General features: G+C 36.3%; 4 protein-coding genes across 4 annotated transcripts in view; 1 reads left to right on the forward strand and 3 right to left on the reverse strand.

The window, feature by feature from the left end:
• Window positions 1-16,587, reverse strand: part of LOC121518483 (olfactory receptor 1-like) — a 72,343-nt gene extending 55,756 nt beyond the window's left edge. The window contains exons 1-2 of the mRNA XM_041800815.1: window positions 15,504-16,587; window positions 9,455-9,475 (exon numbers count right to left, since the gene is read on the reverse strand). Coding sequence (XP_041656749.1) covers window positions 9,455-9,475; window positions 15,504-16,531 — 1,049 coding nt within the window. The 5' untranslated portion in view covers window positions 16,532-16,587. The remainder of the gene's footprint in view (window positions 1-9,454; window positions 9,476-15,503) is intronic.
• LOC121518485 (cytochrome c oxidase assembly factor 4 homolog, mitochondrial) lies at window positions 9,506-11,558 on the forward strand. The gene is made up of 2 exons (XM_041800817.1): window positions 9,506-9,661; window positions 11,157-11,558. The coding sequence occupies exon 2, from the start codon at window positions 11,188-11,190 to the stop codon at window positions 11,437-11,439; it is 252 nt and encodes an 83-aa protein (XP_041656751.1). The 5' UTR covers window positions 9,506-9,661; window positions 11,157-11,187; the 3' UTR covers window positions 11,440-11,558.
• A 5,565-nt stretch (window positions 16,588-22,152) lies between the features above and the next one.
• On the reverse strand, window positions 22,153-23,133 carry LOC121518514 (olfactory receptor 1-like). Its single transcript, XM_041800864.1, has one exon. It carries the CDS (start codon window positions 23,131-23,133, stop codon window positions 22,153-22,155), a length of 981 nt encoding a protein of 326 aa, XP_041656798.1.
• A 1,756-nt stretch (window positions 23,134-24,889) lies between these two features.
• On the reverse strand, window positions 24,890-25,873 carry LOC121519145 (olfactory receptor 1-like). The gene has a single exon (XM_041801962.1). The coding sequence runs from the start codon at window positions 25,871-25,873 to the stop codon at window positions 24,890-24,892; it is 984 nt and encodes a 327-aa protein (XP_041657896.1).
• Window positions 25,874-27,277: the final 1,404 nt, after the last annotated feature.

Raw genomic sequence — 27,277 nt, forward strand, 5'->3', positions numbered from 1 at the left:
TCTGAAAAATACTGAAAAAGTTCTAAAAATAAATAAATAAACACAAAGAGTTAAACAGTGTAGGTTTTGTTCTCTGTTGCTGTGTAAAGCAAAAATAAATAAATAAATAGACTGTCCCTTCAATTTTTGGATTTATGAGAAAGAAATGCTGAAACTTCTGATTGCAACTATCAGCAAAACTGCTATAGCTGTGGACGAACATACAGTACAACAAACTAGGGCTGCCTTTATGCCCAAAGTTTGAACTTTGACTAAAAAAAATCCAGCTATATTTGTGCCAGTTTTGCTTCCACAGCTACAGAAGTCCTGTACATGTAATATCCTGTTATTTCTTGTTTGCAATTTATAAAACGTTGCAAGAAAACTGAAGTGCAAAATGACATTGTAGGCGCATTTCTGCAATTTAGATAGTGTTCAAAATGACTGCAATAAGATATTCATTCAAAATCATACAGTGAAAAAAATCTGTCTTTTAAAACCACAAGGTATTAAAAACTTTACGAGTACTTTAAACGCTTGCATCAAGAGCATTATGGTTTCCATGGTGAGTTTAGGATTTGAGTTAAGACACCTGAACGTCCTCTGTGCTGCCGGTCATGTCTCCATAGAAAGTTCATTATATTTGAAGTTTTTGCACATTGGTTTCCAACAGAACACAACAGCTCATTTGTTATTTATCAGGGTGAAAGTGTCATGAATCAACGTCAGGATCACAGAGATACAGATCAGACGGTTTCAGCGCAGCCATTAATCAAAAGGTACCGGGACTTAAGAGCAGAGGAAGTTTATTCAAGTTTTGTCCAGTTCATTTAATGTGAACATAAAATGTTGACAGCATGGGGGAAAAATATTTGATGTTCATAAAGGTGTTAACATTTCTAGACCCCTCCTAGAAAACCAACTGTTTCACCCACACTTATATCAAATATAAAAGTTATGTAGCGTGACATTAATTAGGTCTTATTGATTGCGTTGTCTTGACACTTTAATAGGATTTCCCTCATCTTATATTCATTGTCTTTTTAAAAAGGACGTGATGACCTAAGATTTAAGGATCATTCCTTTGTAACTCCTCAGAGTCTCTGTAAATGAGCCCCTGTTGTAATACATCTCAGGGGAACCAAGCTTAATGGCCTCGACTGTAAACAAACAAACCCTCCACTGTTTAGCATTTTGCCTAATTAATCTCCAGCCTCATTTATTAAAATTACAAGAAAAGGAGGAATGTATGTTAATCACTCTGGCTTTTTATTAGAGGGAAAGCCAGAGGTTTATTTCAAAAGTTGAATGGATGTGGTAAATGAACATTTCTGATCATCTGATTCTGGTGCTACTTTTTTTTATGTAAACTACCCTAAATTGTGACTCTTCCATTCATTATAGAGCTCTTTGAGTTCAATAGCTGATGGCTTTATATAATTGTCTTCTATTGTTAACATCAGTAAAGCTTTGCACCCTTTATAAACTGTATTTCTCAGTTAAACTGAAGACAGCTTTTTTCTCATCTGTTCTCATTATTTTCTCTCATCTGGGTCTTGTTAGCATCTTTTTTTTTTCAAAGTTTGATTTACCCCTGATTCTTATTTTAAAGATACTGTATATTTCTGGGCTGTAATGCCTCTGTTTAGATAGGACAGAGGCAGAAACCAGGGAGGGAGAGTGCATGGGGAATGATGTGGGAAAGAAGCCTCAGGCCAGACCTCAACCTTGACGGGAATGACAGAAGCAGGTTGTGTAGCCGTGAGGATCTGCTACTGACTTTGTCTACAAGTGGTCAGTGAAGACCAACAAACTTGACCATACAGGGTGCAATGATGGGTGAAGGAGTTGAGATTTACTGTAAACCTACAAGCCTCATGATACAGTGTCAGAAGATTAAAAGGCATTGACGAGATGCATGCACGTATAAAACATCACTTTAATCAATCAGAGGCAAAAAGTGGCAGCAACAAGTCTTTTCTTTGCAGCAGTTGAAAACAAAGACGTGTCTATGAAATAAAAACCCAGTCACAACAGTAACATCTTTACAACTTGTTCAATATAAAGCTTAAAAGACAGCAACATGTCAGTGATAAACCAGAAGTATGGATAGATAGGAAGTGATTTTGATTCACTGGTGGATCATGGTGCAGCCTTTGTATGTGGAAACTGGAGGTCAGAGCTATTACATGGGCAATTTCCTATTCAACTGGACCACTGGCACGAGCCACGAGATCCTATCACACCCCTTGTATTCATGCTGTTAAAATGAGCATTTTTGTATGGGACCTAACGGATATTTCTGGGCTTTTTAGGGCGCACTCACACTAGGGCATTCGTATCGTGCCTGGGCCCATTTGAGCCTAAAGTGCCTTCACTTGAATCTTTCAATAAGAGGCCTCTTAAATGTGATACTTCTGCACATGAGGTAATTTCAGGTTTCTTTTTGGCTTTAAAAATAAAATATGTTCATTTTTATGGATCTGCAATATATCGTTCAGGATCACTGCCAACAGCAATTATCTGCTAATAGATCCAAAGTTAATTGGTACCAACTGTTTGTCACACTAAGGCTGCTAATTATAGCAAGGTCATTCTGAAGGGCATCAATGGTGTGTAGGGGTCGAGATTGCGGCCTATCTTCAACAAGCCTTGAGCGAAAAGGCTGCGATTACACAATTAGTGAGTTTAATGAAGCCTCTCAAGCACACTAATGACCCAGTAATATCAGTGAACACCCCTTCCTATTACAGCTTTAATTGCCAGAGAGCAAAACCCCCTAATGGATGCAGATGAGATTAATTAGGCTTAAGCTTTAACAGTAAAAGGTTTGTTTGTTGCAGGCGGGCACTCATTAACCAGCATCCTTTTGGTAATGACATCACAAATAGGGCTCATTAGCAGGCTCTCGGGAGTCAGAGAGGAGAGACAATCCTTTTGTTTGGGGTCACTGCGTCCTGTTTGGTGATAAAAGCTCTCTCCGGGGTTACTAACAATTGTTGATGCAATTTTATAAAGCCATTTCATACAGTTACATTTTCAGAGTAAAACCGTCCCATTATTACACGCAAACCAGTCGGTTCATGTTGGCCTATAAAAACAGTGCATTCTTAGTTTTAAATGTTTTATTCGATGGCTGAATGTTTGATATCAATCACACTATTAGAGAAGGTGTATTAGAATTCAACCCAAACATGAAGGCAGCACTGATCATTCATTATCTGCCTGTTTGAGAAACAGATGTGTTTCAAGATTTAATTAAGCTTCACACAATCAAATGATAATTGTCTTCGATTGTTTGTTTAGAAGGGGTCCACTTGAAAAAACACTGGCAACTCACAGGGGCATTTATTTACATGTTCCTCCAAATTCGAAACCTCAGTAATTGCTAATAGATGCTGTTGAGATTAATTAGGTGAAGGTTTGAACACTAAATGCTTTGTTTGTTTTGACATGTTTTCAACAGGTTCATTATGAAGACTCTAAGGATGCAGAAAGAAGTCTTTTAGTCTAGAGTTGTTAAGTCCTGTTTGATGTTAAATGAATCCCCAGAGAAGAGGATCCATGCTTTGTTTTCATTCAAAGAGATTTTTTTTCTTACACCACGGGCCTGAATATTCAGAGTAATCAGAATTCTTATATGAAATTGTAGCCCAAAAATGTTGATTCAGCTGTCATAGTCAGAGGCTTTAATTCTCTTTCTTACAAAACCCAAAACCTGAGAGTAAAATTGTGTATAAAGATAGGCTGATACAGATTGGTCTTTCACAGGGCTTATTCTTGTATTGTCTTTTAGTTTAAAAAAGAACAGCTTTCTTAAAAATCCTGCTACCATGATATTGTTGACCCAGTATGATGTTATTTCTTGAATATGTTTTGAGTTTATCATTACATCCCTGCTAAAACCCTTAGGTTTAAAAACAATCATGTTGTCATTACTGGTGTACACTGGGACTATTGTTTGACCTGAAGAGACCACACAGTGACAAATAATCAATAAGCCCTCCCTATCAGCCAGTTTCTTTGGGTTTGACACACAGTTCCACACAAAAAAACTTCAGTATTGATATTTCAGTGCCATTTTGGAATTGATTTTACTCCTTAATTGTAATTTTTTTCCTCAATTCTGAGTGATAAGTATTGCTAGTTTTGATAGATCAGTGTTATTCCAACTCTGTAGAGAGTCAATTGCTATTTCAAATCTGGGAGGATATGTGGCGTAATTTTCCAATCATGCCCTTGCACAGAGGGTTTAGATTTGTTTAAATGTGTAAAACTGTGTTCAGGCCTACAAGTTGCCTTTCGCACAGTGATTACTGTCAGGTTTCCTTTGATCATGTTTCTGGTGGACTCTTGTTAGATTCTGTTGCACCATGGGTGAAGTTATTCACTGAGTTAATGACTTCCTGCCTGTTGAATTTCTATCCTTTCAGAAAAGCAAAACCTAGCTTTGAGTTTGTATTCCTACCTTTTCCATGCCGGAAAAGGTGGTCAATGTGGGGATGTTCAAGTCAGTTAAGAGTGAATTGCAAAGTGTTGAAAATAAATGCTGTAAAAACTTAAATCAACATGAAAGTGAAATGAACTAACATGTTGTGATAAAACCACAGTAATAAAATAATGTTGGCAGTGTTAGGAGAGTCAAAATATGAGCACCTTCTAAAGTATACATTTAACCCAGAGCCTGTGAGAATTATATAATCTTGGGGAAAGTGTCACATTTAACACTGTGTGAGTCGAATTAACACTCACAATTTTTCTGTGTAAACACAAAGAAGATCTGGTTGACTAAATATAAGACATTTAGGGTAAGTTGACTTCTCATTTAGTCATGCTGTCTCTTCACAAAGACAATAAAATCAAATCTCTGTGGTTTAGTAGGTCCACACCCAACAAGAGGTTATTTCTGTTTGTCAATTAATTTTTGTCTTGAGATGTGCATGTTTACAAAATTAAACCAAAACTCAGACCCCAAGATAAGTGTTTCTGGTGATGCATTTTAGTTCTTTAGTAGCTACATTCTGCTAATGGGTATGGCTGATATACTGGTGTAAATATTGACCCCAAAAAAAGTTGTATTTGTCGATTCCAAAAGTTCACTTTTATTGGATATCTGCTGTTAACATTAAATTTCCGATAAAATCATGCATATTTATTAATGCTATGTCTTTGTGAATAATGCCACAAAGAGTACTTTGGAGGATGGAACGTTTTTTATGAATTGGCATTTTACAAAGACAGACTGATTAAACGTGAAGCACACTCTGTGCCTCAGTATGAGATGTGCTCTATGGATAAAGTCTGACTTTGACAAAACATAATGTCCAGGATCATTTAAAAATGTTTGTTTTGTCTGCATAAAGGAGGATATACTTTTCATGGACAAACATTTTTGGGGACTGTTTTACCTTGTAAAACTATCATTCATTAGAAGCTGTTTCAAGTGTATTTTTATTGGGAAAAATCCACATGATGAGGCACATGTTTTACATGTGACATGTGTCAACCCTGTCTTTTCCTGACTGGAGAGCTTAACTGCAATGCAGGACAAAGTAAAGGTTTAACTGTCTTTATGATATCTACTTTAAACAACTTTTTCATTATTCATTTGTGTTCTTTTATACTACTGTATTTTAGAAAAGTAAGTGAGTAAAATCTATTTGATGTTGCACCTTCCACAGAGCAAGTCACAAAGTGCTTCTTAAACAACATAAAAAAGCAACACCAAAAAAATCCTGCATGGGCTAGAATAAAACACAGAAACAGTAAAAGAGCAATAGAAATGTTAGACATTTCCCCTTGTCTAGATTGATCAGAACTATTACACAGTCACACAGTCAAAATTTTCTGGGTTTGGTAAACCTCAGTTATCCATGAAAATTCAAGCGGAGGCCATAATTCCTGCACAGTTAAGACATTACATTACTGTAAGTTTACTGAATTCAACCTCTGGCATTAATCCTAAAGTTATAGGTTTCATTTTGAATGTGGATGAGTTCATCTATAAAATGCACTGCCATTAGTTCTACTCTCTAAGGATCAAATGAATCTGACTCTTTCATCAGACTGCTGAAAATTGTCTTCTGATTGATCTCCAGAGATCAGTCATAGACTATATTATCAGAGTTCACCAGTCAGCAGCTATCTGTAAGCTGCTTCACAGTCAGTATCATGAGGTCGTGCTAAATGACTCTGAGAAAACAGAGGATCAGGTGAGCTGACTTTTACATTATCATTATGTAACATCCTGCAGAATGACTGTATAATTGTTTATTTGTGCTGTCTAAATCTGAGTGATATTGCATTTGTGCATTTGATTCGTGTGTTAAATGTGATATGATCTCTTTGGTTGTAAAACTGGAACATTTTTGAAATTTTGCAGACAAGACGCCTTCCTCCAACACAGTCCAGCGATGCCCTCTCTCAGCCCTGTCTATAACAAATCTGTCACTGTTCGTCCTCCTGGCTTTTACATAATTGGATTTGAGACATTTCCCTTCATCAGTGTCTATTTCATCTTTCTGGTGTTTGTCTATGCTGTTACTGTGGTCTTCAACAGCCTGGTGATCTGTACGATCGCCTTTAATCATTGTTTACACACTCCAAAATTTTTGGCAGTGGTCAACCTGGCAGTAATCGATGTCATACTTAACACTTGTCTTATCCCCTGCATGATCAAGATATTTCTAGTGATGGACAACTTTATTCCGTATAACTTGTGTTTGGTGCAAATGTTTTTCTACTATGCTTTTGGAACTTTGGAGTCATATGCGCTTGCTGTTCTTGCTTACGATCGGTTGATTGCCATTTGTTTCCCTCTGCGTCATAACTCCATCAACACCATGCGGAGCATGTCTTGTATTTTGGCCATGACTTGGCTTTTTAGTGTGGCAATCATTGCATTTTCAGTATCCATAATGACACAACTGTCTTTTTGTAAATCTGTTCAAGTGTTCAGCTATTTCTGTGACTATGCTCCTGTGTTTCGGCTTGCTTGTAATGATTTCTCAATGCAGTGGATGGTGGCCTCTTTGCTCACCATCCTGTTACTTGTGGGACCTTTTACTTTTATTTTTCTGACTTACGTCATCATCCTGGTGACTGTGTTCAGGATGAAATCTTTAGACAATCGGGTGAAAGCTTTGGCCACTTGTATTGAGCATCTCATTCTTGTCGCCGTGTTTTACATTCCTCTTATTACCATTTTTACCATCGGGTTTTATCTGCGTCTCATTGACCCAGACCAGCGTGTGCTGAGTCTTTCTCTGGCTTCTTGTATCCCACCTTGTGTCAATCCTATTGTATATTCTTTAAAAACCAAAGAGATTAAAGTCAGATTCATGGCTGTAATGAAAAAAAGGAAAATTGACATTGTAACTCCAAAAGTAGAAAGGTTAGGGAAATCCCAACAAAATTCAGGTGCTAACTGTTTGCATTCTGTCTCAAAAATCAGATAAAATTGGGCTCTTGTATGAGTCTCTTTGTCCCCTCACCTTGCCTTGACCCAACAGAGAGAAGGGGGTTAATATGGGACACCATTTTTTACTAGAAGGGTGGACATGCTTGTAACGTTGCTAGATTGTGAGGAGAAAAGTCTAATTTGGTTTGTTAACAGACGAAACAAAGGGCACATCTTCAGAGGTCATGAAGATTCATCCTCTGCTAATGTGGTTTTAAATTATCATGTCATAAACATGTGTCATATCTGATTATTTCAAATCCTGTTATTTGGTGTCTCTGTGGTCATTTTTGTTTTCATTTTTTTTTTTTCATTTGGAGTTTGTGATTGAGTGTTTTTACTCTAATATGTCAAGTATGGAATCACATATGTGTTTATTTAAACTTCTGATTTTTTAAAATTTCATGCTGCTTGAACTGTTATGAATACTACTGAACTCTCACATGAACACTGCAGTTAAATCAACTCTTATTTCTGTTTCAAACTATTTATCTTGTGATTTATGTGTTTATGTGTGATATCTTGAGCAATCAGTGTTGAGCCATTAATCAGCAAATGCTTTGTCCTAAATTGTGAACTCATCCTTAGTGAATCATATTTTGTTGTAGGCTATAGCATATTATATTATTATATTACATATTATAGCATATTAATTGAATCTTTAATGGAAGCAGGAGATAGATCATTTAATTATTAAGCTTATTTATTTGTTTACTTTAATACCATTTACCAATTAGCCTATATTATTACAAGGCATAGTGATGTGGTCATAATTTACTGATTTTTTTATAATTTAGCCTAAATTGTTACATGAATTAAAATGTTAAGTTGTTTTAAATAAAAACAAATAAAGAAAAAAACTAGTGCTGCCAGTGTCTTTCATTTTTCTTGTGGAAAGTTTGCTGTTCTTTTAAGTTTAGAACGCTACATGTGATATTGAACAATCAAAAGGCAACAGAACTACAAAAATGGCTACAGAACCTGCCCTCCATCTGCTTACATATCTTTATTGGAGCATTTAGTGTGTGATTTGGTTTAGGTAAATTCTCTGCGTGGTCAAAAAGCATCAAAGCACCTTTAAATTGCTTCTCAAAAACTATGAATAATTAGTACACATTTCTCTATGACAGCCTTTCTCAATGGGATGTCTTCTGGCATTATCAGGGGTGCCTGCAAAATGCTTTAAAGTAACATAGAAGTACTCTGATAAATCAGCACAAATGAGTTTTCTCAAATACCGTTTTCCTGAAGTCACATCAGTAGGTATGCCAAAATGTGTTTTAAAGGTCTACACAACCATTCTGTGAACATATAGACATTTAAATTATTTCAAGAGATTGTTTAGTGGTTTCTCTTGATAATCCTGTAATTAAACAAATCCCTAAAAGTCATAGGACAGTTTTTCAGAACATTTTGACTGGGGTGACTTGAGATTTTTTCAACATTTTTAAAGGGTGCCTCGACAGGGATAGAAAAGGATGAGAAATGCTGCTCTGTGATATAGACTACTAAAAGACTGGTAGCGTATCAATTTGAGATTTTCAAGTACAAAAGTTGGTTATTTACAAAATTGTGAAAAAGTAAAACTAGTCAGAAAATTGGCCTATGTAAGTTTTATCAGTGCTGTTGAATTTGAACACTACAAGTAGTACATTGATGAGTTGTTTGAATTTGTCAGCAGCAGATATTTGTCATTTTTTTAATTTAATTTTTAGTAACTCACTTTCTCGCTTTGTGACATTGTGCTTCTCTGCAAAGGCAAAGTGTTTTTAATTAGTGTGATAAAGTGTGTTTTCCTGACCAAAAGACATCAGTAGCAAAATTCAATCTGATCAAAGTTAAAACTGGAGATACATTTTGAGGTTGTTATCATTGGACTAGAGGGATATAAAACATACACTCAGAAAAGTACTTCGCTGTTGTAATAAACAGTTCAAGAAAATCATCACGGAGAAAAACTAATCGTATAAATGCAACTAGTGTAACAAAATACTGAAGAAAAGGCGTGTAATTTACCTTTGACTGTTCCATCTGACGCTACAAAGCGGAACTGATGCGTTGCATCGACGGAGCCATTATATTGCTGCTCTGGTCCTACGCTCAACAATGTCCGCCATGTAACTAACGTTCTGTTCTCAGGTCGGTTCAAAGTCCCAAACTAACGGCATTTAATAAATAAATTGGATGTCTTGGTCCCACGTTTGCTTCAGGGAAACCGGAAAGGTAAGAACACGGGCGATCATTTCGCATGTTTGCGTTAGCTTGGTGAGCTGTCGATGGTGTTAACAGCACTCTCACTCTCATAAAACTAACTTCAAACAGACACAGTCTCTGTTATGTTAGAATAACCGCACTGGTTTGACAATTACAAGTGTTTTCTTTGCTGAAACTCGGTCTTACAAGCGTTTGATCTTGACTATTTTGAAAAATGTAGTGAAAATGGAAAAGTCGGCTTTTTGGGAGGACCTGGTAGCAAAATTAAAGTAATAGTAAATAGTTAATGTTAAAATTGTATGATACCATGAAACGAACCAACGTTTTCACTCGGAAATTCCATATTTTAAATTAAAAACATGAGATTTACTATTTTATCTAGCCATAACACTGTTAAGGCACATTTGTCTCTCCTGCTCGTATGTGATTAATATGTCTTTATCATGACCTTTCAGTTTATCCCTTTAGAATTAAAATGTTAACGTTAAATAAAAACCTTATTTCTCAAGTTAAGTACAATGACCCTTCAGATCTACCCACATACAGAAGAAATGAAGTGATATTACTCCTCTGATAGCAGTGTTAAGTTTGCAGCTTAGACAAACTAAAAGGTTTTAATCACTTGGAATCACCGGATGTTTGATGACACAATATTTAAACCATAAATCAGTAATGACTTCCTTGCATTATTTAGTGTATTTGAAACAACATGTACTGGAATTTAGCCTACATTTTTTAAATCTGTAAATCTAGGGGCACTGGTGGATTTTGCCCTATTTGCTGAGGCTATGGTCCTCCAGGCAGGCAGCCCTAAAAAAGTACCAAACAGTCATTTGTACTGACAAAATTAATGCATTACAGGGTAGACTGATAATTGGCCTGACTGATTATTTAGGCCTATATTTTGCTTTTGGCTGATTATCGGTATTTTACAGATAATGATTAAGTTAATCACTTAAAAAGTGTGCTACTTTGGTTCCACTGCAAAGTCAGTCTTCCCGTAGGAATTTATGTTCACTCTTGTCAGTCTCCCCTCATGTCCTGTGTACAACACAATCTGACTGGCTAGATGTCACATGAGTACGATCAACATTTAAGCCTGGGTGCCACTTGCACATTGATCATTAGGCGTTACCCCCTGTTTTCCTGCATTTACTGGGTTGCTCTGTGCCATTTCTCATGCAGGCAGAGCTAGGGCGAAATTGTTTTTCTTTCATTATTTTGATAATGCAATTTTACTTTTGCCACATTAAGTACATTTTGTACGTCATAATAAATATATATCTGTCCCAAACTATTGGGTATGGGTCTCACGAGCAACTAATAATTTGTTTCGGTATTAGCCCTGAAAAAAACAGCCTCGGTTGACCCCCTAATGCCTTATATAAAAATGTACATCTTTTATCCATACAGTATAGTTTTAAATATTTCTGACACTGCTTTAGAGATCTAAGCAGTTAAAGCATGCAGTCACTAATCTGACTTTTATTGCTGTCTTCATCAGACTGCCTCGGTCAACACCTACACTGAGCAGAATGGCGTCCACTTCCCCACATGACCGCAGCCGTAGAGATGAGGATGAGGATGACCCTGTTGATAGGATGATATCCCGCACCGGCTGTGCTGAGCTTCACTATGCTGTGCAGGAGTGCATGGCTGAACATCAGGACTGGAGAGCCTGTCAGAACCAAGTCCAGACTTTCAAAAACTGCATGATGACTTTCCAAAACGCCCGGAGGGAACAGCTGAGAAAACAGCAGCAAACCACCGAGTCAGCGCCCAGCTGATATCAAAATACCCCACTGAAACCAAAACACAGGATCAGGGTGTATTCACAATCTGCCTGACCTGTGTGAGGTGGGAAACTACACCGATTGATAAATAAGAATAAATATATCTGATCACATTTCATTTTTATTCAGTTTTTTCCTTTTAATTAAAAAGTTCCTAGTGATGGGATGGTTTGTCCATTTATCTTTTAAACAACTGACAAAATGTCTGCCAACAACAAAAGAATTTAAAGTCTCTTAAGCTAACAACCCTAAATTTGGGGAATTAAAAAAATATACAGTGCTTAACAAATTTATTAGACCACCTGTCATATTTGTCTCAGAGACCATCCAGCATCATGAAGTGCTTTAATGCGGACTCTTTCATTTTCAGTGAGCTCTCTACGTTTTACCATTTTGAACAGGAATGAGGGATTTCAAACTGAATTCACCTTTTTATACCCAAATTCGAGCCGGCTCACTGGGCTTCTCTGAGAAGTCAGAAATTAATCAAGCATAACATTCAACCACTAAAACTCATTTTTACTATAACTATAATTTGACATATTAATCAAGAAATAATAATGTGCTTTACTATTTTTTAAATTTTTTTGTAATCAGTCAATTTGAAAATTCATGGATAACAATAATAATTATATTTTGCATTAAAAATATCATTTGGGTTAAAGAGGTTCTACATATTGGTGTATTAACCATTGTAGAAACATAAAAAAATGATTTTGGTTATTACAATGCTGTTAATTTAGGGCAGCTGTGGCATAAACCTTACTTTGGGTGGTGGTCTAACAAATTTGTTAAGCGCTGTATATATATGTAGTTTTTCATACCTGTTATGGTCTACCATGTCCTTGCAGCTCAGAGTATGTTTAATATTGTCAACACCATCCAAGGAAATGGTTATGTACCTTGAATGAATTCCTGATTTTAGTTTAAAAATATATATAAAATCCTGGCCTATGTTGGCATGAGAATTTGGGAAATCTAACTACACAGGTATAATTTTAAATGTCATCCACTAATAGTGTAACATACAGGCCAAACCACTAGATGGTGCAATCTCCCAAAAAACTTGTCTTGACTGAGCTCAGGCATTCATACACTATCATTACTACTTCTGACTATGCGTGGACTTTCAAAACTATGCACATACAGATGTAGTTCCTTTTCTGCATGAATATTTCTTTAGTTTGGAGAATGTAATATACAGAAGGTCTGTTCAAATAAAACACTCCATACACCACATGGGTATGTTTGCGTAGACAACAGACAATAGGATTTAAAAAAAAAGTTCAATTCCAAGTAAAATAATAAAAAAAAAAAAAAAAACAAAACAGTGAAATAATTTTATAGAAGGTGTAGCTAGGTAGTAAAATATGTATTCCTTGTTATGAATTTAAATACTGGACAAATTATTTCAAAGTTATTTCTACCAAATCAGTGCAAGCTTTAGAGAGGATTCAGCACATGCTGCAGGGATCTTCTCTGGAACAGTTTTTCATCTAAGCATCTTGATTCTGAATTCTCTTCTGAATTCTAACATTTTATATGTTACATTTTAGATTTTACCATGACTTCTGCTACTATTTTATGAAGTTCTATTTTGATTGGTTTTACTATTTAATAGTGATGTATTCATGTTTCATGGTTTGCTTTTATACTGTGAAGCTCTTTGGTCAACCCTGGTTTTTTTAAATGTGCTATATAAATAAAATTGAATTGAATATAGAATCACAGATCTGACAAATTATCAGTAATGGGATTATTTTTAGTTAAATTGTATGAAATGGTAAATGTAAAATGATGTCCTTCATTGTTTTTACTGTTGTTAGATTACTAATAAGCAGACCCTCAAAAGAGAAATGGATGTATCACCGCAGACAAAAAATCCAAATAAATGGTGACACACTATTATAACAAGACAGAAAAGAGCTTAACGTTGTTGCAGGGTTAGATACAATACAAACCACCATATATGAGACATGATACAATACCTTTAAATCACTTGATTTTGTCAGATAACCATTAAAATAAATGCTGATACCAATGATATACTAAACGGCAACTATTGGCATCAGTAATCAGCAAGACTGATAATCAGCCCACCCCAACTTTGCAAGATAATACAGGTCAGCTTCACTGAAACACACAATATGAAAATTAACAGGATCTCAAAATCTCAATGCAAAAACGTGTCAATCTCAACTGACACTCCAAATGTTATGTTAGGTCATTTTAATCATCTCTCTCTAAAAAGATGCTTTTATCAGTATGTATCCTTTCCAACCAGGCTGGATAAAATTCTTGATCACATGATAAAGGAAGAATATAGATCATTTCCTCTGCCTTTCCTGGAGATCACAACTTTGTTCACCCACTGCCCTGACACAGTACTGTTTTAAAGAGGGAAAAGGTCCACATAAAGGACACTGAAGACTGGACAGAGGAGTCTGTGCTTTGTCTCCAGGAGTGTTATGATTGCACTGACTAAATTATGTTGATTGAAGCATGTGATGAACTTGCTAATGTCACATGTTCCTATGCTGCCTTCTGCAGAGACATGATTATACCATGTAAGCGTGTTAAGATTTATCCCAAGAATACGCCGTGGGTCACTTAATCTATTTAATCTTTCCTCCAGTTTGAGAATTTTGCTGTTGAACATGGAACTGTCTTGGAGTTGCATAAAGCAACTGCATGGTCAAGCATGAAAACCATTTCAGGCGTACCAAATTCTAAAAACAGCAGAACTGTCACTTTACATAGCTTTGACTCAGACTCTGATTTTGCAAATGCTCTTAATTGTTTCATTCCTGTTTTAATAACACCATGTAAACAAGAATTGTTGAGAAATTCAAAAATCCATCAAATAGCTGTTAAGGTGTTGCAAATAAATCTTAATCCCACAGAAGAAAAAGCAAGAGCATCTACACTTAAAAAAAAACATCTCCACTTTTAGTATCAAAATTGTCTACAAACAAAAAGACTTGTTTCCACTTCAGCTGTACTTTGTCGTCAGTACTAATGTGTAAGTGCTGAAAATATGCCTATATTTCTATACTTAATATCAACATGCTAGCACTTTAATGTTGGGCAGACCATGCAGAACCGTGCATTTGGCTCAGGGCATTTCTGTGCACAAACACAACTTCACAAAGCTACACTGCTGCAGAGCTACACAAGTGGTTGTAGAGTTTTATCTTATTTTAAACCTCAACTTATAGGATTTGATGGTAATTTGATCAGAAAGATTCTGTTTGAATTGCATTAGGTTAAAGTGTGTACTTCTTCAGCCAGTGATCAACATTATAAATTGTTAAATGAATCATTTAAGATGACTTTTGTGTGACTTAATGAGACATGCATGCCTACAGATCCCTTCATTAATATCCATCTTTGTTTTGTGTTGCAGATTTACAAACACTGCATGCATTTTAAAATCACTGAATTATATTTGATCTGTATTGGTCTTTTTTCCCCCTTTTATTATGAATTAAGCAGAGCTAGACACTTATGTAAGAAAGGAAGGAATCCCTTTTATAATGAAAACAAATATACTGTATTCATGCATTGAAATGATTTATTTTACTCACAAAGAACCCAGTGACATAGTTAACAATCATATATGGTATACAGAGAGACATAAGGAAAACTATTCCAACCAAATGGAGAGAAGGAATGATATATTCGGCATTTCATCCTTAAACACCAGAAAATGACTCGCTATTAAATTAGTTGCTTAAAAAATTCCATAATTGCACCAGAGGATCATACAAAAACCAGGATCCAACTCTTAGACAGTATAACATCCTGTAAAATGATCAAAATCTTCAGACAAATATAAATAAATTGGCGTGATACATTTTTGACAAGAATTATTGTGCAGAAGCAACAACAAATTTACTGGCGAGGAAAATCCTTGCACAATAGTTTAGATAAAGAAAACAAGTAGTAAAATAAAATTCATTTTTATGTCTATTTATAGAGTGAACATCATGATTAAAAACATTCTGGTAAAGTATGTTTGTACTTTAACACTCCCATGGCAGTGATAAAGAGTTCACCACTTTTTAGTGGTGTTACCTATCCTATTTCTATTAAAAAGCTTCTTGAAAGAGTTCAGCACTTCTTCTGTCTTTAAAGAATATATAATGGGATTGAGCAGAGCGGGTATAGTGTGTGTCAGAGACGAGTTAATCATTCTGGCATTAGGGTCAATGTTGGAGGTCACTGTTGCAATGTTGGAGCCAAGAATTGGCAGGAAGAAAATAGCCACGAGGATCAGATGAGAGGTACAAGTTTTGAATGCTTTTAGTCGTTCCTCTCCTGATGCTATCCTGCTCAGTGCTACCGAAATACAAACATACGTCACTGCTATCAAGATCAATGGAAAACAGATGAATAGGAGGAAAGCAACATATGCCATTATGTTATTTAAAGAGGTGTCATTACAAGCCAGGCGATAAACAGGGGAGTGATCACAGAAAAAGGTCTTCACCACCAAAGATCTGCAGAATGAGAGGCGATCAATAAGCTTCACAGTAAATGCTACGATGCTTGATGCAACAACCCATAAAAACAGAAGCAGCAATCCAGTACTTTGTTTAGTCACGATATTATGATACCTTAAAGGACAGCAGATTGCAACGAGTCTGTCATATGCCATTGTGGCAAGGGTCCATGACTGCATGCTAGCAAAGAATAAAACAAAGAACATGTAGCTCAAACACGCCTCATAGATGATGTACCGTCTGTCAAACAAAAATGTGTCTAAGAGTTTTGGGATGAGAGCAGTGCTGCCACACAAATCTGTGAATGCCAGGTTAAACACAATCATGTATTTAGGAGTATGCAGGGCCTCCACCAGGTAGATGACTATGAGGAGGAGGCTGTTCCCCACAACGGTCATAATGTAGACAAAACATAAGAACACATAGTAATACTTTATATGAGGCATGTTGGTGAAGCCACTGATGTAAAACTTTGCAGGGCGAACAAAAGTGGCGTTAAGAATGATTGCAGATTTTTCTTCTGGACCCATTATGAGTATCTGTTCCCCTAGATGTACAATTAGAAAAGACACAGCATACATGAGGATTTCACAATGTCACCATTTGATTACAGCTGACGAAGCAAAACTCACCTCTGAATCAGGTATGCAGCATGATCAACTGAGTGGTACAGTGAGGGGCAGACAGTTATATGTTTCCTCTGTCTCTAAGAGACATACAGGTCGCTCTGTCAGTCAGAGGGCCACACATGTCTCATGTGACTGTCTCAGGGTTGATGTCATTGTTTTGTTTAAGCATCAGCAAAGGGAATTACTGGCATTAAGATATAATGACAACTATTTTTGGAGAAGACACAACAACAGTAAAAGGTTTATGAAGTGTAACTTCTTTTGTCTCTGTTTTTCTACTCTTATCTTTTATGCTTGTGTCCACAGATGCTGATTTTGTGCACTTGCAGTGTTAATTTTCATTCAACACCAATGTCCAGAAGTGTTTTCAGTGCTCGGTGTCACAAGCTCTGAGCATCAGCTGTTTTTCCGGCACTGCTCACTGTCCTTTCAGTTGAAAATAGTTCAACTTTTGCAACAGCACTGCTTTCATTATGTCACTAGCCAATCAAAATAGGATATCAAATTTCAATTCTGCAGTGTTTTATGTTTTGAAAAAGAACATTTTTTGACTAAGGATGAACCACTAGATAGTAAAAACCTGTCATCATCACAAGCCAGCACTATAGTCTGTTTGACAAAATATTAATAATTCAATAATTGGTCCATAATTCCAGTCAGATTTTGGGCTAAATCTGTGGATCAATGCATGCTGTTAACATAGCCACACTTGATAAATAAAAGTACACCATTTACCCGCAGCCAATTCAAATTAATGAATTTAAACTTTTTCTGACTGTTATCTTACCTTTAGATTAGTTTGGTTGATCTGAATTTAACTGTCAAGGTAACTAGCCACTAATTATATCCCTTCTTTGAATCCTGATTTAATATCTGTCAAACTCATGGAATGACACTCCTGAAATTGACATAATTAGATCATAAAGAGAGAAGACATAGTACTCATTTAACTGCTGGAACTTCAGAAAATTTGAGTTCTTAAAGAACTGGGAACTGGAAAATTGAACTTAACAGAAAGACAAAGAAAGCTGGCTATTTCTGCCTGTTTTCAACACTCTTCTACAATAAATATTATTTAATCACTGCAGAAATGTCTCTTTTGACATTGGTCATTTTATCTGTTAAAGGTAGTAATATAGCTGACTAAAAGTGAGATGCTGCAAACTTACACCACTATGTTTTATCATACTCTTCACTAAGGGTTTATAGCCTCACAAACAAGCAGTGTCTCGTGCAAAGAATGTTTGCAAGCACAAACCCCCATTTTCTCAAATACCAAGCCAAATGTTTTTTCCCTAAAGTGAGCTGCTACTTCACAGACAGGAAGAAACAGGCAGTACCAGGACCCATAGCCACAGCAGGTGTATACAATCAGGCACCTAGCCATGCAGTCTCCATTTGCAAACATTTATGGGACAAAATGTGTCGTTCTAAAGAGCTCATAACTTCAAGGGCGATGCTGTGATGGATGACACCTTTGTTATAAAATGGTTCCAACAAATTTACATCCCTGTAATTGATATTATTAGAAAGTGGAAGCATTTAGGAACAACAGCAATTCAGTCACGAAGCTGAAGGCCATGTAAAATCACAGAGTAGGGTCAACAACTGTTGAAGTGTGATAAAGTCCCATACACTCTGCTGACTCCACTGGCATTAATGTAAGCACAAAAACTGCACGGCAGGAGCATCATGGATCGGGTTTCCATGGCCAAGCACCTGCATGCAAACTTCACCTCACCAAGTCCAATGCCAAGCGTCATATGGAGTAGAGTTAAGCACACAGACACTGAGCTGTGGAGCAGTGGAAGTGTGGAGCAACGAATCACACCTCTCTGTTTGGTCAAGGTTTGGCAGATGAGAGCCAACAACAACTATCTTTCTTCTAAAACACTCTCAACTCAAGACAAAGCAGAGTTTTGACAATGTTTGATAAAAGCCAGACAACATACAGGATCACCACTGCCTTCAAATAGAAAACAGGTCTTCCTCAATATATCTGCTTTGGTCTTTTATTGCCTGATAATCGCATTATATTTGTAAGTCTTAAAAATATACATATATATATTCATTTAAAAAAAAAAATCAAATATGTAGACTGTGAGTGAGTCTTTTCCTGCTGCACCTAATTTTTGTTCAGACAAGAAAAGAAAACACAAACTGAGAACACTGCTTTAACGTGCAACTCAATATCTGTGGACCTTTTTAGAGATTAAAAAATATGTTTTTACTTTTTTTTTTAATTCAAAAGCACTTAAAAGCCTAAGTTTGCTGTATTGTCTTGAAATAACTAAATCCAACACTGTGAGGAAAAAAAATTATAAAGAAGTCATTTAGGCGATTGGTGCATCTCAAAAAATGAGAATAAAATAAATAAGTTCATTTTTTTTCTGTGATTTAATTTTCAAAAGTGAAACGTCTATATATTCTAGATTTATCTCTTACAAAGTGAAACATGCCAAGACTTTTTCAAATGTAAATCTTGATGATTATGGCTTATAGCTCATAAAATAAAATACAATAATCCAATATCTCAAAATTTAAGAAAAAAAAAGATTTATCATACAGAAATGTTGATCTCTGGATCTGAAGCTCATTTATGCACTCAGTGACTGGTTGGAGCTTCTATTACACAAATTACAGCATTTATGCCATGAGGCAAGGTGTCAATCAGTCCGTGGCACTGCTGGGGTGTTTTGATATCGGCCTTGAGCTCAACTGTACTGTTTATTCTGGTGCCTCTCATCTTCCTCTTGGCATTTCTCCAGAGATTCTCTATGGGGTCCCGGTATCAAACACTGGGAAAGGAAATCAGTATCTCTATAAAGTAGGGAAGCATATGAAAATTTTGGCTGATATTCGATATTAATATTACTGTTATGGCCAATAAGGGTCTCATCAGATGGAAGCATGAAGTGACCAACATGAGCAGATGACATCGAACCCCAAACCATCACTGACCACTGAAACTGAAAACACTGGACTTCATCCCTTTTGGATTCTGTGCCTCTTAGATCATCCTCCAGACTCTGGGACATTGATTTCCAAATAAAATGCTAAATTTAGTTCAATCTGAAAATAAAACCTCTGACCACTGAGCAACAGTCCAGTTCTTTTTCACCTAGCCCAGGTGAGTCTCTTATGACGTCTGTGGTTCAAGACTGGCTCGACACTAAGGACACGACACTTGTAGCCCAATTCTCAGACCCACCTGTGTGTAGTGTCTCTTGATCCACTGACTTCAGCCTCAGTCCACTCTTTGTGAATCTCCCCTTAGTTCTTGAATCTGTTTTGTTTGACAGTCCTCTGAAGGCTGAGTTCATCCCTGTTGTTATCCATCTTTTTTTACCACATTTTTTCCCTTCCAGTCAACTTTCCATGAATATGCTCGATACAGTTTCTAACAAAAGCCTGCCTTTTCAGCAATGACCTTCTGCGACTCACCCTCATTGTGGCAATGACAATAATTGTCCTCTGGACATTTGTCAAGTCAGCAGTCTTCCCCATGATTGTGGTTGTGTGTACTGAACCCGAGTGAAAGAATAAAGGCTCAAGAAACCTTAGCAAATTGGACTTTTCCACAATATTCTAATATTTTAAGACAGTGGATTTTAGATTTTTGTGAGCTGTGAGCCGTAATCATCGAGATTGAAACAAAAAGAAATCTTGGAATATTTCTCCTTGTATGAGATGGATCTAGAATTTATCAGTTTTTAAAGTAAATCATAGGAAAAAAATAAACTTTTACATGATATTCAAGTTTTTTTAGATGCACCTGTATAACAAATCAAAACATATAAACCAAGCTTCTGATATGTAAAATGTGTGTAACCTGTTTATTCACTATTTGCATATATTTTCATGTGAATAAAGTTTGCTGTTTCTAAGATGATATCAGGGGTTTTTCTTTTTCATATTTCTTCTTTGTTCCTTCTTTTTTAGTTGCTGGTTGTTGTCTGCAGAAACTGGGACTAGGTGATAAAGCAAAAAAATATACACTTCAATTAGACTTTAATTTAATTTCTTTTTCTGCAAAGAGAAAACACTATAGAGTAAAAAGTAAGACTAAAAAACACATTTTGCTCCAAGGCTGTAAAATATCTTTAAACATTAACCATGCAATATCAGGGTAGCATTTAGTATTAAAAGTAGAATATATTATCATATATTTTGTTGTTGTTTATTTCATATAATAAAGTTAAAAGAACTTTTACTATTCATACAAACCATGTGCACAATGTAATGTTTAGTATTATGGGAAGCATTGGAAAACTTTTATATTATATTATATATTATTATATATTCTATTGTTGTTGTATATCATAATATTAAGTAAGTTTCCCATTGTTTTTCATACAAACCCTGGGCATTATTCTGTAAACCTACCTTTTTCTCTGGTACCTACAGTTCTTTTTCTCTTTAAATATGAGGGTAAACTACAACATAAAGAAATATACTGTAGGTTTGTTATATAATGTATATGAATTATGACATATTGTTCTCTGGATCAAAAGATCAATATACAGTATGAATAGTTGAACAGTTGGATATATATTTATCTTTATAAAGAAAAACATCTTTGAGGGTTTCAATCCTGAAAAGAGCAGTGTTGAGTTTTAATAATAATTGAATAATTGCATATGTTTCTATTGATGAATAAGATAATGATTAACTATTACTAAGTTTGGCAGAAGGGCTGGATTAAATAAGTTTATACCTCTTCCTATTCCTTTTAAAATGTGTGAACTAAATCATTAAGTCTTACTTTGCATTTCTATTTCATGTATGTGTTTTATGTTTTTCCATTACTACATGAATATTTTTCCCCTTGTATTTATTCATTTTTTGCATGTTTGAAATAAAACAATCAATCAACCATGAATTTCTTTTAGTGTGTGAGTTTAATCTGCTCAGTGAGCTGGTGAATGAAGTATCAAGTGTGTCTCATATTGATGCAGCTTCTCACTCTGTAACCGTTTCATCCTGCAGAGGAAGTTCAAGGGAAAATCTACATTTTGATTTTTTTAATGTAGATTTTCCAGAAATAGAGTTTCTTGATAAAACTCGATTTATCATCAAGGCCCTAAATCCTACTGTCAGAGAAATAATTCTCAAGCAATTACCCAAGCAGAGTAAATTCAGCTTCTTTAATAGCAAATGCATTTGTGTTGGAAGCACAGTTACAGTATTTTTGTGAGTGAACTATTGAATGGCACACATGTTAAAGAGCTTAGCTTTCTTTAAAAAAAAATCCCTTTGCAAGAAACAAGAGGCATGTATTATCTCTTTATAGTGATATGTAAATACATACCATTTCCTAAAGTAGCTATTTTCCTGTAAGACATTGACATTTCTTAAAGGGAATGTTGATGCACAAGCAAACAATCAGGTCTTTTTAGTAGGACATACATCAGGAAAATGAATTAGCTTTGAATAAATTAGCAATAATTACTTAGCAATAAATTCACAGAAGAAGCTCAAAGAAAGGAGGACCTGATTCCTACTAAACCTGTCTGGATGGTGTTGCTTTTATGCATGTGACTATAACAATGTCCAATAAAAATACACTTGATTTAGGACAGAAGATGAATGTTTGAAACTTTAGACACAGCTTTGATATCAAACATCTTTCTTAAAGATTCTCTGATTTCTTTCGTCTGCAGAACATAAATGATCGGGTTCATCATGGGGGGAAAGATGGACGTCAGAGACATGTTTATGATCCTGGCATTTGGATGAATTGTTCTTCCAAAGCGATACACAAATATTATTGGAAGAAAATACAATGCCACTAATGTAAGGTGACTTGTGCAGGTTTTAAAGGCCTTTACTCTCTCCTTAACTGTGGCAATCTTTGACAAAGCATAAGCAATAGCACAGTAGGTGGCCAAGATAAATACTAGAGGAATTGAAAGGATTAAATGTGGTGACATACCACCAATTACACGATTAGGGGTGATATCATTACAGCCGAGGCGGTAGAGAGGCCCGTGGTCACAAAAATAGCTGTTTATAACCACAGAACCACAGAAAGACAGCCGTGTTATAAGGCCAACTGCAATGAGGTTTATAGTGATTGCAAAAATCCAGAAGGAGGCTATCAGAGACAGCATGAACCTGTGGCTCACTCTCACATGATAGTGCAGAGGCAGGGTGATAGCTATCAGTCTGTCATAGGAGAGTGCAACCAGGTTTAGAGCCTGCATCGACAGGGAAACAAAGCAGAAAAAAAGGTACGCCAAGCAGTCACTGTAGGGGATGTAGGGATGGTTGAAGAGAAAGATGTCCAAAAGCTTTGGCACCAAAGCAGAGTTCCCAAACAGGTCCACGAACGCAAGATTAAAAACTGCTATGTATTTTGGAGTTCTCAGATTATGATCAATAATTATTACAGCCATCACAACTGTGTTTCCCAAGACTGAAACAATGTAAACAAAAAATAGAAAGACATAGTAATATCTGATGTGAGGTATGCCGACGAACCCTCTTATTATGAAGTATGCAGGACGCATAAAAGTGATGTTCTTCCCAAGAGCTGAGTTAAAAAACTCCATTGGAGGGTTTTTGGTTTATCTCTCACTGAAGTGCAGGATCATGGATCAGTCTGATCCTGTCTGTGATTTAGGTAGTGCCCGATGTTCTTTATATAGAGAATAGCAGCCTACTTTCCTTTGTCTCACTCTCTGATGACAAAGCTGTGAAGGAACTTAAATGTCCAGTCATGAGTGGCTAGTGAGTAAAAGAAGCTCCCCTGTGTTACCATCAGTCATAGCAACATTTTCTATTCCCCTCTGTCAACATGGCTGTGAGCGTCTAAGTGAGGTCAAAGTCTGTACAAACAGGGAATATTTACTGCATGTGGAAAATTCATGATAACTTTGAACTTTTAGCTTGAGTTCTTTCTATCTGTGTAATGCGTGATGGTACAATCTAAAGCAGGTAGTGCTTTAGGTTACAAAAGCTGAAGTTGGATTTTACCAGTAGTACACTGCTAACAAGCTCCAGAAAAGCCACCAATCATGTCTTAAGTTATTGTAAAAGGTCCACACTAAGCCTTAAATTCACACTAATAAGTTTTAACTTAAATTGTGCCATTGTTTGGTTGCTCCACAGAGAATATTACCATTATCAGGGCCCTAGCAGCCACCTCAGTGTGAGGGCCCTATTGAAACTGTGGCAATTTAAGTTTTAGTTATTTAGTTAGTTTAACTTAACTATAATAACCTTGGCTGTAACTCCTGAATACATTATTGTATGGTCTTCAACCTTCTCTCGCAACACAACAAAATGACACTGAACATGCCTACATACAAAGATCTCATCATAGTGCCTCCCCATGGCCACAGGAAGTGACACAAATGAGTTTTATCTTCAGAGATGGACCTGCTGGTGTGCTTTTGATCATTGTCCTGCTGCATAACCTAAGTGCGATTGAGTCAAAAACTGATAGCTGGACATTTTCCTTCAGGATTTTCTAGTAGAGCACACACACACACACACACCAGCTCACTGAACATAACTCACATATTAGATTTTTCTCAGAGCAAATTGAATATTAAAGAATAAACTTGTTAATTAGAATCAGCCTGGTCATCAGTGTTTAAAATACGTAAAAAAAAAAAAAAAAGCTCCACATTGCTACAAAAATAAAACCCTGCTGTCAATGATCAAATGTGTTATAGCCACCCAAAAAGAAATATAAAACAGTTTAAAAGTCATAGAAAATGTATTTTATTTTCATGTATTTTCTATATATATTGATTAATTAAGCTTTTAAATGTAGACATTCGTCATTCTTTATGTACTGTATGTTTGGAAATTTGGATTTCAGAGAGAGTGCAAACTTTGCATTTGGAATTTATACTTAAAGATCCCAGGCCTAGAAAATGTGTAAAAACCCCAGCATCTCTTCAACAGGATTGCAGACAAACAAGGCTGAGACACATGTTTGCTCACATACTGATTGAAAAGTTAATCACACTGTAAAAAAAAAAAAAAAAACCTAGCATATAGTGTACAAAGAGAAGAGAAAAATAGACATTTTCATAGCTATTGCATGGATTTTTTTAAAGCACGAAAACTCTTTTATTTGTATAAATCCTTATTTAATTTATGTTTTTTTCAGTCTTCTATCATTTTAGCATTCAATATTCATATCACACAGGAAGTGAGTAAGAAAAGAAAAAATTACAATGCTTCACAGAAAACAGCTACTAGATTTACAGTTTTTTATGCAATAGTTATAATTAAATCATATTATTTCAGATTTATTACCAACAGAAGTCTGCAAATAAAGACCAGAAGCAGCTGTCACACTGTGAATATTTTTTTCCCAGATATTCTGGACTTCTTTCTGATCTTTAATATCCGTTTCACAGATTCTTTGATTTCTTGTGTTTGTAGAACATAAATGATCGGGTTCAACATGGGTGGAAAGATGGAGGTCAGTGACAGGTTTAAGATCCTGGCGTTAGGATGTATATTTTCCATCAAAGTAAACGTGATCAGCAGTGGAATGAAGTAAATTGCTACCAAAGAGAGGTGTCCTATGCAGGTTTTAAAAGCTTTGAGTCCCTCTTGAATCGAGGCCACTTTAGCCAAAGTAAAGCCGATATAAAGGTAACTAAACAAGATGAAAACCAGAGGAAGCCAAAACATCAGAACAGGGTACAAACAGCTGAGGACATAATTTGGATAATGGTCATTACAAGCCAGCCGATATATCTGGCCATGGTCGCAGAAGTAGCTATTGATTATTACAGACTTGCAGAATGAAAGTCTTGTAAGAAGTCCAACCGCAATAATAACAGCAACTATTATAAAAACCCAGAAGGAGATAATTAAAGACAGCATGAACCTGTGGGTCACCTTTACCTGATAATGCAGTGGGTAGATAATGGCAACTAATCTGTCATAGGAGAGTGCAACCAAGTTAAACGACTGCATAGAAAGGCAGGTGTAGCAGAAAAAGAGGAAAGCCAAACAGTCACTGTAGGGGATGTAGCGATGGTTGAAAAGGAAGATGTCCAAAAGCTTTGGCACCAAAGCAGAGTTTCCAAACAGGTCCACAAATGCTAGATTAAAAACTGCAATGTATTTCGGTGCTCTTAGATTATGATCTAAGTATATAACAGCCATCACTACTGTGTTTCCCAGCACGGAAACAATGTAGACAATAAACAGAAAGACATAGTAATATTTGATGTTACGGATGCCAGATAATCCACTTATAATGAAATATGCAGGATGTACAAAAGTGATGTTCTTCCCCAGGGCTGAGTTGAATAAGTTCATTGTCAGACTTTTCGAGAGACTTTCTCTGCAGTGATTTTTGTTGAGTGGAATCCTCTCCTTTGCACGAGTCAGGGTTGTGCTCTCTGTTAGCGTGTGGAGGGAAATAAGCTCTTCTAACTACAGAGCTATGTCAGGCTTTAAGTATTCGGTCAGGGGTGGCCACAAAGAGACCTAGTCCTCTTCTGCATCTGTTAAATAAGGTCAAAGTATGCTCCCATGTGTCCATCATATGTGAGTCATTCACTATGAGAGGAACATTTCACTCTGTTGCCATTAGGGCTGGGTTTTTCCACAGCTTCATAATATGATATATTTTAGAACACAGAGGCCTTTATGGGATTTATCCTGGGATATGCGTTAATTGTGGATAGTGGACATGTCCTATACAAAATCAACTACAGTGGCTGTTATTGGTTGTAGAGAACAGCAAAGGCACTGCTTTAAGGATCAAAAACACCTAAAATTCAGGTCCTCAGAGATTACCTAACTCTAAAAAAAGACAGGGGGCTGTTTAAAATGTACCTGTTTTTTTATTCACAATAGAACATAAACAACATATCAGATGTTAGAGTTGAGATATTTTACTATTTCAAGGGCAATATTAGCTCATTTTATGTTTTATGGCAGCAACACTTCTATAAGAAGTAGGGACAGGGCCATGTTTACTGTGGTATAGCATCACCTCTTCTTTTAGCAACAGTCTGTAAATGTTTAAGAAGTGAGGAGACCAGTTGCTGGAGTTTGGGAGAGGAATGTTGTCCTGGGTCTTCTTTGCTGGATTTTTTGTTTTATGATGTGCCAAATGTGAAAGGTCTCTACTGCAGGCAGGCCATTTCAGCACCCAGACTCTGGTACTTTGAAACCATGCTGCTGTGATGGATGCAGTATGTTGTTTAACATTGTCTTGCTCATATATACAGGGCCTTCCCTAAAAGAGATATAGTCTGGGTCAGACCACATGTTGCTCTAAAACCTCTAAGTACTTTTCAGCATTGATAGTGCCTTTTTAGATGTGCAAGCTGCCCACCCACACCATAAGCACTAATGCATCCCTGTACCATCAGAGATAAAGGCTTTTGAACTGTGGGCTGATAACAAGCTTGATGGTCCCTCTCTTTTCACTTTTGTTGAGTAGTTATATGTGAGTTCAACTTTTGTCAGACTACATACCACTTTTTATCGGCTAAAGCAGGACTAAAATGTTTTCAGAGTTTTAGTCAACTAAATCTAGACTAAGGGCGCACTCACACTAGGCCATCCGTATCATGCCGTATTCGTATCGTGCCAAAACTCATTTGACCCCCTCCCCTGTCCCCCCTTTGGCCAGCACTCACATTGCTCAATACATCCAGGCATGAGCACGTCACCACATGGAGAGTCCACTGTTGATGAATTCATACGTGT

This window comes from Cheilinus undulatus, linkage group 12, assembly GCF_018320785.1.
Source record: "Cheilinus undulatus linkage group 12, ASM1832078v1, whole genome shotgun sequence".
NCBI lineage: Eukaryota > Metazoa > Chordata > Actinopteri > Labriformes > Labridae > Cheilinus > Cheilinus undulatus.